The 14,707-nt window shown below is 41.8% G+C and overlaps 2 protein-coding genes across 2 annotated transcripts in view; both read right to left on the bottom strand.

Moving 5' to 3' along the window:
• Positions 1–14,707, bottom strand: part of LOC307271431 (unconventional myosin-XVIIIa-like) — a gene marked incomplete at its 3' end in the record, with an annotated part of 206,986 nt that overhangs the window by 141,102 nt on the left and 51,177 nt on the right. The gene's annotated exons all lie outside the window — the stretch shown is intronic.
• Positions 141–6,802, bottom strand: LOC307248640 (uncharacterized protein; the record flags this gene model as incomplete). Its single annotated transcript, XM_080025083.1, has 2 exons — positions 141–1,361; positions 6,710–6,802. 2 exons carry the CDS (start codon positions 6,800–6,802, stop codon positions 141–143), a joined length of 1,314 nt encoding a protein of 437 aa, XP_079881209.1.

Genomic DNA, 14,707 nt, shown 5'->3' with positions numbered 1-14,707 from the left:
GTATGGTTGTTTATTCTGGTTAATCAAAACATGTTCTAAAATGGGATGATGTCAGAAAGTAATTGATTTATTGGGGTATGCCAAGTCTCTGCAAGCAAACACCACAGTGCTCTTTTTGTTTAAACATGCATTTCAAAGGGCTATGCACTTTCCACACCAATGTCCCAAATGTTGACCAAACATGCGCAGTGTAGAAATTGTACCTCTGGTAGACTGACGGCAGGTTGCTGTGGTGGGGGAGGATCAGGGATCACAGTAGTTGGAAGGGGAGAGGGTTTAGGAGCTGGGATGAAACGTGATTTTTGGGTGACTTGGGTGGTAGAAAGAGGGTTGGTTGGACTGGGTTTTGTGGTAACGGCTGGTTTGGCTGCCGGTATGAAACCAGGAGGTGGAGACAAGGTTGAGGGTTTTGGAGCTGGAATGAAGCCAGGAGGTGGAGATAACGTCGAGGGCTTGGGAGCTGGAATAAAGCCAACCACCGCCGGGAGAGATACGGGTCGGGAATGAGTGGATTTGGAAAAAGATGGAACTGAATGCTCAGAAGCCATGCTGGTTGGGTTTACAGCGACCCCAGGTGACTTTGTTCTATGTATGACTGGACCAGAGCTTGAAGGCTTGTGATTGACCTCCTGTGGCTTAATGGTGTTTTTATCCTCAACTTTTTCCTCTATCTTCTGAATTTCCTTCTCTAACTCTAACTTTTCTGGTCGTTCTTCTTTGCGTATTCGTGGGCGGGGCTCCCTTGTTCTGCCTCTGACCATGAAGTTGGTCAATCCCCTTGAAATGTCATCTTTTTCTTCTGTTTTGATGGCGTCATGTTTAAAAGAGAACCCTGACGTCACGGGGGCCTTAGATACTGGAGTTGGAGCTGGCACTGTGTTGATTGGGTCAGCAGCTGGCTTGGCTACTTCTGGAGCTTTGTCTGAGGGTTGGGGTGGCCCATTGGCCTCATCCTCTTCCGTTGGTTGGACCTTCCTCACAACACGACGAACTACCTTGATCACTTTCTTCCGTGGCTGACCATGGTCATCTGTAGTTTCCAACTGGTTTGCGCTAGTGCCTTGCGGTTTGATAGCACCGTTGGCCGTACCATTTATTGCACTTTTGCCTATTGTGCCATTTTGCTCTCGCTCACTGTTCATAGATGGTTGTGGGCTCAGAGCACTTGGTGGTGGTTCAGGACTTTTGAAGCGCTCTGGCACTTTTACAGGTGTCCTGAATTTAGGTGGGGACGGACTCCTGAGGCGCTCTACAGTCTTGGTAGGGGACACTGGTGCAGGGCTTTTTGTCCGGAATATCCCCCGACCGGGGTCTAGAGCTGGCACTGACTTGGCCCGGCTGAGCGACCCCTCACTGTCTGGCTACTCACACAGAGGAAAGAAAGGAGGTATAAGGACGGGGATAGAGAAGGAAAGTCCAAGCATCAGATCTTGATGCAACAACAAACATGGAAAAGAAGGACTTAAGACTGTAAGACTAAACCTAACCCAGCTTTATCAAGTATGTCCCTGCTTGTTCCATTTATATTACTGGTGCATTTGATTAGATTTGGTACTACAATCATGTATGCTTATCACATAAATTCAGTTGCATGACTCAAAATTTGACAAACAAATTTGAATCCAGATCTAGAAAAAAATGTCTGACAAGGATTTAACAGTCAGCTACTGACTACATTCATCACTGACAATCACAGGACTTCTTGGCAGACTTCAGGTAGCTCTAAGACTCTGGAGACCAGACTTATAAATTGTGTGAAATCATGTGAAACTCTAATAAAGGACCATATTTACTTACACTCTTGCTCTCTGGTTCTTCTTTAACCTAAATTGTGTTGAAATAAAAAAGGAAACCAGATCAAACCCTGGCACTACTTGAAGCTCTTGTTCATCACACCGTGCAAACCACAAAACATGCAATCTTTTGAATCGAAAGTATTTCTGCACACCAACATCTATTTGCTAAAAATAAATATTGAATTAATTTTAAATTCCATTTCCGTTACCCAGGAAGGACATTTTTCATGGGACAAATCATATGATTCAACAAAAAAAATTGTAATTGCATTCAGAAATGCAGTTCCTTTTGTTGATATGAATACAGAACACTGATTAATATAGAAAGTGCTTGAATTTGCATTTATTTACTTTTTTTTTTTTTTTTTTTATCCTTATTCGTCTTTGACCCTTATTCAGATACAAACACCACTTCTAACTATGGACTCTTGGTATGGACTTGCTGCACTGAAAGGGCTCTGGTTGAGTGTCAAGAAAATGCCGAAGGTTGTGTAAATTCACAGAAAACAAGTTAATTACAATAGCATATGCTTTTAAATGAGAGTGAAATCGATCAAACCATTAGTGTGATACAGGCTAAGGCCTCTGGTATCGAAATGCACACATGTTAGTGTATAACACACACCATGCAGTATACCAGTGCTTTATGAAAAGGTCTAAATGAGACTTCCCTTTTTCTCCCAGAAGGAAAAGCGAGATGAGAACGCCATGATGGCTGCTCTGCTGTCATGGACTGAGATGGATGAGATGACAGCAGAGGAAGGAGAAGGATGAAGAGGGGAGCAGCTAGGAGAGGAAGAATGGTGAGAATGGTGAGGTCTTAGACAGGTATAGGATGAACAGGAGATTAGAGGAGCTTTAGAGAAATGAAAACACAAATTGCAAAAGTACACCATACTCAAAAAGAATCAAAAGCTTGAAAAAAAATGAATAAAAGATTATCATTCAACTAAAACCTAATAGTGCACAACAATCTTGAACCTTTTTGAATTGGTGACCAAAAAACAAGGCATCTCCTAGTAAGATCATCTTGACCCTGGTATATTTTAAAAGACTATGAACAAAATGCTTTCAGAGGATGATGCATATTGTGGTCAGACCTACATCATCCCCTAAAAATAAGGTTATAATGTGAAGTACATAATCAGCTCAGCTTCTTCCTAGAGGTTCAGAAGAATTAGGTGTCAATGAGTGAGGTAAATGGACTGCTGTCATCCTATGCCTCAGACTCAAAAGCACTTTGCAATCTTTTCCTCTCACTCACACATGCAGCAGGCTACCAAGCAGGGTATGTGTGCACCAAGGACACTTTGACCTGGCTCATTTTGGAAGCAGGGGGTGGGGATTGAACCTCCAACCATGGCATCAGCGGACGAACGCGCCACCTCTGACCAACAGAAGAGCAAAAGTATCAGCTCATACCAACCCCAACCCCTATTGACAGGTCACATTTGTGTTGATACATTTTACCAACATTAATTCTTCTGATCGAGGGATATGATGATACAGTGAGACAATATTTGTAGTTCTGTACTGCCACAGATATGTTTGTATTTCTCTGGGTCTTTCTAGTAATATAAACATATATGTGATACAGTACTTTGACTTGCCTGGTATGAAAAACATTTATGTCATTAAGTATTTGAAATATTGTACCATGCACAGGTTGCTATCAATTGATTTTCCAGAAAATTTACTGAATTTATACACTATATCAATATGGAAATATAAAATGCATATGATGAGGATTTTATCCACGATAATCCAAGCTGATAACAGCGTGCCATGCCTCCACAAGAAGCACTACAGTGACAGTGCAAAGGCTAGTCTAGGGCCCTGCCTGAAGTGTGACACTGTGAAACCAATTCATTTGCACACAAAACTGAACATAAAAGTCAAACTTTGATTGAAGGTCTTCGGGTTGATGAGGCAAGTTATCATCAACCCCAATGCCCTTCCAGAAGAAGTCTTAAGTCCAGGACACACCGGTCCGACTACCGACCGTCGCCAGAAAATGGAGTCTGCCGATGCAGGCAGCTTCATTCTCCCCGACGCGGTCAGAAAAATACGAACAACACACCGAGCCGACTACCGACTTGTCGTACGTTCTGCGCTTGCGCCGGATGACATTAAGTAGCTATTAACATAATGTAGGCTGTCATTATAATGGAGAGAATGCATGCTGCAGACACACACGCACACACAGACTCTCCGACGCCCGATCCTGGCCTTTACTGGCTATAGAACATTGTCCAGGGTCTGGCTCGGGGTTACTAGGTTCTATCAGGGGTCACTGAATTAGCTCACTGACTAACTGTCTTATTTTTGGACCAGACAGTGGTACTGTAGGGCTGTCGGCCAGATTACTCTAAAAAAAAGAACAAGGCAAATACAACTGGCATAGGGAGCCGATACACACATACATCACAGACCTCTTGTTTTTTTAGCTGTACAAATCAGACAGACAGATATAAAATTGTTATTTTAAATGGATAACATTTACATTTTGTACATTGTGTGACTCATTTGGGAAGTTGCACATAAACAATATGGAACTCCGCTGGAGGGATGAACACCATTATTCCAATAGCCCCTAAATGGGTGTGTTGATGATGGTAATGGAGAGCCCAGTCTTCACAGCAGTCCAAAATCTCCCATAGTTGTTCAATTGGGTTGAGATGTGGTGACAGTGAAGGCCACAGCATATGATTCAAATCATCTTGATTCTCATAAACCCATTCAATGATCCTTGGTGTTCTATGGATGGAGGCATTATCATCCAGGAAGAGACAACTCCCACCAGAATAAAGGTGATCACTCAGAACAACTTTGTATTCATTTACAGTGACCCTTCCTTATAAAAGGGACAGGTGGACCTAAACACGCCATCTTCAGAATCAGAATCAACATAGCATTGTTTTGTCACGGAGCAGGATACGATACAATGTTAATTGCTTTATTGTGCACATGTTAGGAACCATCTGCAATCGTTGTCTTTCTCTTCTTAATTATTTAACCTTCTCCTCCTCTATATATGAAAACAAATTCCACATTTATTGAAATTGTATTGAAAAATAAAATTTTCTAAAATTCAATCATTTGACTTTTCTTACCTGATGTGTTATAGAACATCCATATATTTAGAATAGATAAGATTTCATTTATCAGCTAAAGAGATTAAATTATGCATATGATTAAACTTAGACTTTAAAAACTCTTTGTAGCAGACTGTTTTCTGAATGGTGCTGAAGAGTTAGGCCTAGATTTACAATAAGCATTGAACACAATTGTTATTAAGAATTAAAATTAGTCAGGATCCTGCGTTACTTGACACCATTTGCAATCATAGCTGTGATGTCATGTGACGTCTGAATTGTACATGGCACATTTACACAGGATAAAACTGCATTGTATCTGTACCTAATAATATTACTGCAGTGGCAATAAGCATGGTCAAAATATGATGATCACATATTCATGGGAACGATGCTTTGGTTTGTTCTAGATTTATTGAGACTGAAGTACTCATTAATGATAACTCATAGTTGCAGAATTATTCTTTGTAACCTACACCCTGAATGAGTGAGATTTGGTCAGTACATTTGAGTCAAATTTAATTGATCCATGTGAATACACAAATACACCTATATTTGAAGATGAATTAACATGAGCATTGAAGGTCAAGTATGCTGGTTTGATCTGAAAAATGATAGAAAACAACTATCATATTACAATAATTAAAGGAATACTTCACCCATACGGAACCGGCGTTCTATCATTATAAAATTGCTATTATAATATAATGAATGAGCTTTTTCCTCCCTCAGTCTCCCTTGGCCCAGCTGGCCTGTTAATGCTAACCCTACATTTTCCCATGTGTGACATCACACATGGGAAAATGTAGGGACAGTGAGACTATAAAACACTCTTTCTGCCTTTTGTCAGGCTAGGATGAACCGATTTCAAAAACGTTTGCACAGGTATACTACACAGGATCTCAGAGTTCAATACACCTTCATATTCCCACCGGTGAAGAAGGTCTTTAAGCTATTTCCAGCAAATTGTTTATCAACATATGAATAACATTTAAAATAATCAAACACATATGACACCAAACGTTTCTTTACAAAACAGAACCTTTAAGTTGAAATCATACATTTCTATAACACATATGTGTAGAGTGGTGATGATGAGTTGGAATAATCTTGATAACATTCTGCCTTAAGTCAATGAATACTACTTTTAGTTCAGCTCCAAAAGCACAGGAAGTGATCAATCCCAAAGGAAACAAACTTAATATTATGGAACATTTCAGAGTATCATACATGCTGTAAAGACAGAGTACCTCAACTAATTACACCAAATGTTTTATATGAACCCAAAACCATAGGCACACATCCTACACCAGCACAAGCTCCCGCTGAGCATTCACAAACAGCATAACTTATATTATCCAATAAACCTACATGAGCAACTCTTCACACCCGGCAAACTGTCCGTCCACATACTTCTACTAGAATACTACTACTTTTAATTGTTCACATCTGAGTATGAAAAAGGGGAAATGTCACAATGACACAAAAGCTGCTAATGTAAGATGCTACTGTCCAAGCTGCCCACCTCAGCTAACTCCATTCTAAAAATAGAGCCACCGGCTGTGGAGCCCTCAAGGCCCCACACTAGTCAAAGATTTTCCACAAAAAGAGATCCGACTTCAGGTCAACACAAATAATTTTACCTGGTTACCGAATTAATTCCAAAGCTCCTGTATCCAAATAGTCCCAACAAGTCAGCGTTCAAATTCAAAAACTGGGTCCAAAGTGGAGTCGATGTGAGGAAAGGCTCACAGAGTGAAGAAATGAGAGAGCAGGGCAGAGCTGTGATAGGCGGGCTATTCCTGACAGTGGACAGACCAGAGCTGCAGGGACAGCTGTTGTGATATGAGGGTGTTGATCAGCGGTAAAAATAGAGGAGCCAGGAATCTCCAGCCTGGACAGGTCTGCCATTAACTCCCCCCAACCAGTCAGCAGCCACACCGCTCAACCACACATGCTGCTGCAGTTGCTGTCATCTCAGCTGTTTCTGTGTGACTATGTGTAAGCAAACACAGCTAAGGGGCTGCTAATGTAATTGAGAAAACACTGGGCCAATTACTTACTGTTTGGGAAACAGTAAAGCATGCTAACAGGCTCACAACGGCATTGAAAACATGTTGATGATAAGCAGGTATAATGTTCACAATGTTTACCATCTTTAGCTAGAGAGTATTAGAATGTTAACATTTGCTAATTCGCACCAAGTCACAAGGTGTAGCTGGCATAGCACTGGAGATACTTTTCTTAGAATCATTGAAACATAATGCTATTATAATGCTGATATGTGAGAGAAGACACTGAAATGTAAGAACCTGGAAGACACTGTGCCAGGGCTGTACAGTGCGACAGTTTTGATCGCATTTGCTACTGAAATTGATCACGTGCGATGATGAATGAATGATGATGAATAAAAGTCTACTCGCACTAGTGCGACAGGTTGCTAATGAGGAGATTTCTCAGATGTTCTCATTTGGACACAGAGAGGAGTGATGCACAACACTGCTTAGAAGGCTCTACATCAGTGGTTCTCAAAGTGTGGGGCGCGCCCCACCGGTGGGGAATAGAGACATGACAGGTGGGGTGCAACGAACGGGAGAAATATGTGTCCACATCCGTGGCACATAGTTTTTAGAAATATTTTAATATATGTTTTTTTTTTACCGTTTCCCAGCGTGAGTTGGAGCCCCTGCTATTCCACTTCTTCAATTAACACATAAAAACCATAATAACGTGGATAGAACAGAAGCCGAAATCATCGGCTCAGCGCGCAGGCCAGGGCAATCACTAATAAACAGTGTGGCGCCAGATGCGCAATGGACACACTGTGTCATTCGCTGGGAAGCGCCGCTAGCGTCAAGGCAGCTCATCCCCGAACTATACAAAGTTTTGACAGAGGTTGTGAGTGTGCTCCATTTCATCAAAACCCGACCAATGAAAGCGCGATTGCTCTACGCACTTTGTGAGGAGATAGGAGCTGATCACACACACACACACACACACACACACACAATATCAGGAGGGAGGCTAGGCACGTTACGCGCGTAAAACCATTTTTGACACAAAATGATCAAGCAACATTTTAGCTGCGTTACGCGCATAAAGCTTACGCGGGTAACGCGTGTAGTGTGTTCGCACCTTAAGACTCACATACTGACTTGCTCATTGTTTTTGGCAATTTTTTGGGCTCAGATTGCAAAGTAATGACACAAATACTCATATTTTTGAATTGTATTCCTTGATTTTATTTCAATACATTTTAAACTTTTAAGCCTGACCTATTTAGTTACTATTTTGTTGACGCAATCGGGGAACGGTGGGGCTCGAAAAGATCCCCATCTCCAAAGTAGGGAATTACAAAAAAAGTTTGAGAACCACTGCTCTACATTAACACTCTCCAAAAGCGGGTAAATGTATTCTTAGGCGAGTAAGTAGTTTCTAGGACCCGAACTCTTGCATGGCATGCATTTTTAATTTCTCTTTGCTATTTGGGCTGATTGGGACCTAATGAGTGTGAAAACCAAGAATTATCTTTTTACATGATGTAGTTTCTGAGAAAAATGATGTCCACATATGAGGACCGCAGTTTTAAATCGAGATAAAACACAATAAAGTAAAAATTGAGTCATCAAGAACAAAACTCTTTTTTTGGTGCCTGAACACAGCAGCATTTTTCCTGAGTGCAAAAACAAAATGAGAAACAACAATTGTGCCCCTTTGAGCAATATGGCTCATTAGAAAGGCTGCTAACAGTTGCAGGAAGACGTATATCCTGAATGGTAGCCAGAATCCTGGCCTTGGCCCTGGGGATGGTAGTCAAAGACCTGGCATTGGCCCTTGGGTTTGTAGTTGGCAATCTGGCCTTGGCCCTTGGGTTTGTAGCCAGAATCCTGGCCTTGGCTCTTAGGTTGGTAGCCAGAAACCTGACCCTGGAAGCCAGAATCCTGGCCTTGGCCCTAAGGATGGTAGCCGGAAAACTGGCCTGGGTAGCCAGAATCCATGGCTTTGGCCCTTGGGTTGGTAGCTGGCTATCTGGCCTTGGCCCTTGGGTTTGTAGCCAGAATCCATGGTCTTGGCCCTTGGGTTGGTAGCCCGAACCTGGCCCGGATAGCCAGAATCTTGTCCTTGGCCCCTAAGGATGGTAGCCGGAAAACTGGCCATAGCCCTGGCCCTTGGGTTGGTAATCAGAGACCTGGCCTTGGCCCTTGGGTTTGTAGCCAGAATCCTGGCCTTGGCCCTTGGGTTGGCAGCCAGAATCCTGGCCTTGGTAGCCAGAATCCTGGCCTTGGTAGCTGAAAACATGGCCTCGGCCCTTGGGTTGGTAGCCGGAAACCTGGCCTTGGCCCTTGGGTTGGTAGCCGGAAACCTGGCCTTGGCCCTGCCCCTTGGGTTGGTAGCTGGAAACCTGGCTACCAGGGCTACCATCCTGGCCTTAGCCCTGGGGATAGTAGCCAGACAACTGGCCTTAGCCCAGGCACTTGGGTTTGTAGCCAGAATCCTGGCCTTGGTCCTTGGGTTGTTAGCTGGAAACATGGCCCTGGTAGCAAGAGTTCTGGCCTTGGCATTAGGAATGGTAGCCAGAAAACTGGCCCTGGGCCTTTGGTTGGTAGTCAGAGACCTGGCCTTGGCCTGTGGGTTAGTATCCGGAAACATGGCCCTGGTAGCCAGAATCCTGGCCCTGGGGATCATAGCTGGAAAACTGGCCTTGGCCCAGGCCCTTGGGTTGGTAGTCGGAGACTTGGCCTTGGCCCTTGGGTTGGTAGCTGGAAACCTGGCCGTGGTAGCTGGAAACCTGGCCTTGGCCCGGCCCTTGGGAAAGGAGCCGGAAACCTGGCCCTGGGGTTGAAATTTACTGAAATGTACTCATTGTAACTGTAAATGAGGGCAACCTCAGTGTCTCTTGAGTGAAAAGTGAAAGGTTATTGATTGATTGATTGATTGAAAACATATAAAAATGTTCAACAGAACTAAGTCCCGCTGTCCACATACAAGGATTTTTCAATAAAACTAACAGAATGAAGTCCCTCCGTCCACATATGTGTACATCATGTTTAGCAGCATGGTAAATCGTTACAGTTACTAGCTTTTGTAAAATGTTTACTTCCATAACAAACATTGAACACTTTTATACATAATCTGAACAAGAATCAGCCATGAAATTTGATTAGATTTTTTTCCTGGTCGAAGTTTGGATCGGGAGTTTTGGGTGTGTTGAACTTTTGGATGTGTTGTCGGCCATCTTGAATCTAAAGTATAATGTATTATACTCTTCTGCCACCACTAAGTGTATAATGTCCTTGTATGTGGACCCCAGGCCCTTTTTAGAGCAACATTTTGCATTGCGGTCTAGGCTGTGTTCGGAAAGCCATACTAGCGTTCTACATCCTACATACTCACCATCTATATACTACATATTGTCTCCTCAAAGATCGATCGTGTATGTGAGGTGCGTCGAAACGTTTTCAATTGAAGTATACTCAAGCAATAAAGAATTTCTTCTTCTTATAAGATTCAGCCAGTTTAGACGCTGTTTAGCGTGTAAGCGCCCTCCACAGGTTAGATATTGAACTAGATTGTTAGTCCTGTGTTCATCATCTGTGTTTTAGACCTCTTGTTTTATAATTATGTTTTGAGGCGGAGGATCCCTCCGACGCTCTCTGTCCAGCTCATCATACAGCACTCAGCTGTCTGTCAGTTGAGCTGGACGAGCCGCGGTGTGTGGAACACAGCATTCAGTTTTGATCTCTCTCCACTATGAGACTGGCATCACTCATTTCACTTAGTAACTCTAATGTTGTTAGGTATTTATCTTCATCTCTTATCTATTGTAAGAGTTTATGAATGACTGCACGTACAGTTGTCAGATCGCGGACCCCAAACAATGTCGTTGCCTAGCAACTTGCTCGAAAGTATTTCATTTTCCTGGGCAGGTAGAATTGACCCAGTGCATTGTGGGGCGGTTGAGTAGGAAAAGTATCCAATCGATCTATACCCAAAATCTTCCCGGAAGTTAGTACTCATCCGGGAATTTCTCGCATACCCAAACTCGCATACCCAACCATCACATACTCAAATTGAAGTAAAAATTAGTATGAGTAGGATGTTAGTATGGCTTTCCGAACACAGCCCTAGACAGCCCAAAAAGTTGATGTCCACACAGGTGGACGCCAGGTCCTAGGAGGTTAAACGCAGTTAAGTTTCCGCGTGTGCAAACATACCATTTCCTATGCGCCTTCACATTAAATGCATGTTAATAGCGAAACATGAGTTCACTTTTATTTTGAAGCAGATAAGAACAGGAAGTTAGCACTCACAGCCCCACAGTGCTCTAGCTTGAAAGGCAACTGGACCTTCAGCTGAACAAATTCACAACAACCTATTTAATTTATCCTAAATTGTACAAATGTGTAAACTAAAAATGGTTTAAAGTTTGGTTTTAATTAAAAGGGAATGTTGTAAAAAAAATTATTGTTATTTTCAAATATTAAATAATGGAAATAATTCTGAATCAGCAAAAGTTGCTATTGGCAGGTTAAATCTTTTGTTTAAATTGGAATAATTGCACCCTTATTCATTTTTCTACAATTATTACTGCACAATAGAATAGAATATTGATTGAGAATCTCAGATGAGACCAAGATGACATGCTCGAAGGTAATTAGAGCGAAATGCAAGGGTTAAGGTTATGGAAGTTTCCGATCATACTTTGTGTGCTACAAAAAAAAATTGTGCTACTGAATTTTTTTGCTTGCTGCTAGCACCAGTGCTACCACCTAAAAAAAATAAGCGTACAGCCCTGCACTGTGCAGACAGTGCACTTTCATTATTGCTACCACATTAATGTATAACAGTCTGAAGTTATAGTTGAGTGGCTCAACAGCCTTTGCCAGCTGGATATCTAAAGCCAATGGTATCAATAGAAGAGATTGGCTGCTTATTGTTCTTAATGAAATGCTATGAGATGAATATACGCATAACCTACTGTGATGCTCCATCCAATCTACTGGTAACATACCTTTACACTTAGTCCAATCATGGTTGGGCAGTAGCAGTCTGACCTTAACCTTCTCTCAGCTCTCTCTCTCACACACACACACACACACAGGACTTAGAGCATAGTGTATGTCTCTCTAGAGGGTTAGACGTTGCATGGTCTTCCTGTGTGAAACACTTCTGTGCAGCAGAGAGGAAGAGGTGTGAGAGGAAAGCAGAAGCAGTGTTACATGTTGCCAGAACACACACACACACACACACACACACACACACACACACACACACACACACACACACACACACACACACACACACACACACACACACACACACACACACACACACACACACACACACACACACACACACACACACACACACACACACACACACACACACACACACACACACCCCTCACTGCCGGCAATGAATGGAAAACAGCAGTTTTTTCTTCAGTTGAATAAAAACTTCCTGATCAAGTACATGCTATAAGTAAAGACAGATCTATAAAACACATGGAGGCTATGCTCAGCTGGGTTCATTATATCAGTTTTACATTTATCCAACATGTTCTAGCAGCACTGAACAGGTTTCTGCCACATCTCACATCGTAATTACAAAACCACATAGACATGGATAGGACGCACAAAAAGGTTTCCAGGCCTAGTACCTAAACAGGTTAGTGTAATGAATGTAGAAATATATTAATGGACTGCAAACCTATAAAACGGTATAATATGAAACAAATCTAATAAAAAATGGGATTATAGATTTGGATCTATTAAAACCTATTGCGTGTTTACAGTGGCTTTTTATAAAGCACATAAAAGAACAACACCTATTACACCTTCTGAGGGTCTGAATCGCTCCATGGTGCTTTGTGCCCCCAACAAGGCAGCACTGTCTGAAGGCCCTAACCCTCACCAGACAGCACTGTCTAAAGGCTCTAACTCTCACCAGACAGCACTGTCTAAAGGCTCTAACTCTCACCAGACAGCACTGTCTAAAGGCCCTAACTCTCACCAGACAGCACTGTCTAAAGGCTCTAACTCTCACCAGACAGCACTGTCTAAAGGCCCTAACTCTCACCAGACAGCACTGTCTAAAGGCCTTAACTCTCACCAGACAGCACTGTCTAAAGGCCCTAACTCTCACCAGACAGCACTGTCTAAAGGCTCCGCTGGGGGGCACAAAACACCTAACACCGTATGAATGTATCAAACATGAGATGCACACATGTGTTCTACATATCAGACTATGTTGACACTGTAATCCTTTATAGGAAGATTAGGAGCCGCATCTGGTGAAGTGTATTTTTCACAGTTTACAGAAAAGTTGATAAGAGTTTAAGTTGTTCCTCAAACAGACCTGTCTCATTTCCCATTATAACAGCAGGGAAGAGAGTGTCTGATCCAAACTACTGCTGGTCATATTCATGTGCAACATACAACATGTGCACTGGTTAACATGTAGGTGTCAGGTGTGTGCTATACATGTTGAGTTGAAATGTATTGAAATGAGATGTGGCAAACAGCTTTGAGCTACTGTATGTCTGGTGGCTTTCATCAGTTCAGTCAAAGAGTAAACAAATTGCCTTATAGTGTCTGGTAAAGTGCGTCATACAATGTCAATACATTGCATTGTTCTCTACAATGTATGCACCTTTCTACCTTGGAAAACATTGGTTAAAGTTTTAGAGTTACGTATGTTTAGAAAAAACAAAACATTTCGGGTCAGCATTTAGAAAAAGGCAACATTGCCTTTAACACAATAACTCAGAGTAAATGTAATGTGCTTTGTACGTCCAAAAGTAAGACTCTTCCCAAATACATGAAAAGGGGAAAAAATATTAGTTATGAATGTAATGTATAATAAGTGATTACAGTATAATAATACAGAGCAGATTGAGTGTTTCCCACAGAAGCATCTCAGTAAGGTGTATGTCAATCACCACTAAAGCAAACTAAATCTTTCCAAACACAAACCCTGCGTTCCAAATCTCACATTCATTTTTCTATTCTACACACTACAGCCCCTACAAAAGTATTGGAACGGTGAGGCCAATTCCTATATTGCTGTAGACTAAAAACATTTGGGTTTGACACCAAAATATGAATATGAGACAATAGATTTCATTTCCAGGTATTTACATCTGGATCTGATATACAACACATAAGATCAAGTTACCTGCTAAAGAGGAGACTGAAGAGAGCAACCCCCCTAAACAAACAGCAACTGAATGAGGCTGCGGTGAAAGCCTGGAAAAGCATCACAAAAGAAGAATGCAAAAGTTGATGCAGTTATTGCAAGCGAAGGATTTGTGACAAAATATTAAGTCTTATTCATTTTAATTTATTTTAGGTCTATCTGTTCCAATACTTTTGCTCACCTAAAAATGTGGTGTTCCTTTACAAATAATGCTATCTTCTCAGTTGTGAATCAGATCCAGATGTAAATACCTGGAAATGAAATGTTGATCTATTGTCTCATATTCATATTTTGGTGTCAAACCCAAATGTTTCCAGTCTACAGCAAAAATAAAGGAATTGGCCACAATGTTCCAATACTTTTGTAGGGGACTGTATCTAGTTAGCATGCAGCAAGGACATACTTTTACTTATTTATTTCATCCTCACAGGGCTCCTCGATCTTGCCTCTTTCTTCTATATCCGTCACATCCCTGGTTGTTTTCATACAAAGGCTACGTCGATGTGATTTCACTTCTGGTGCGCACCCAGATAGCATACTGATTTCAACACTCAAAATCTCAACCTGATGAAGTAGACACCGGAGTATTTTTCATACTAAATCTGACCACAATAATTG

Source organism: Ammodytes marinus (assembly GCF_949987685.1).
Source record: "Ammodytes marinus genome assembly, chromosome: 3".
Taxonomy (NCBI): domain Eukaryota; kingdom Metazoa; phylum Chordata; class Actinopteri; order Uranoscopiformes; family Ammodytidae; genus Ammodytes; species Ammodytes marinus.
This window is presented reverse-complemented; position numbering and strand designations above follow the sequence as displayed.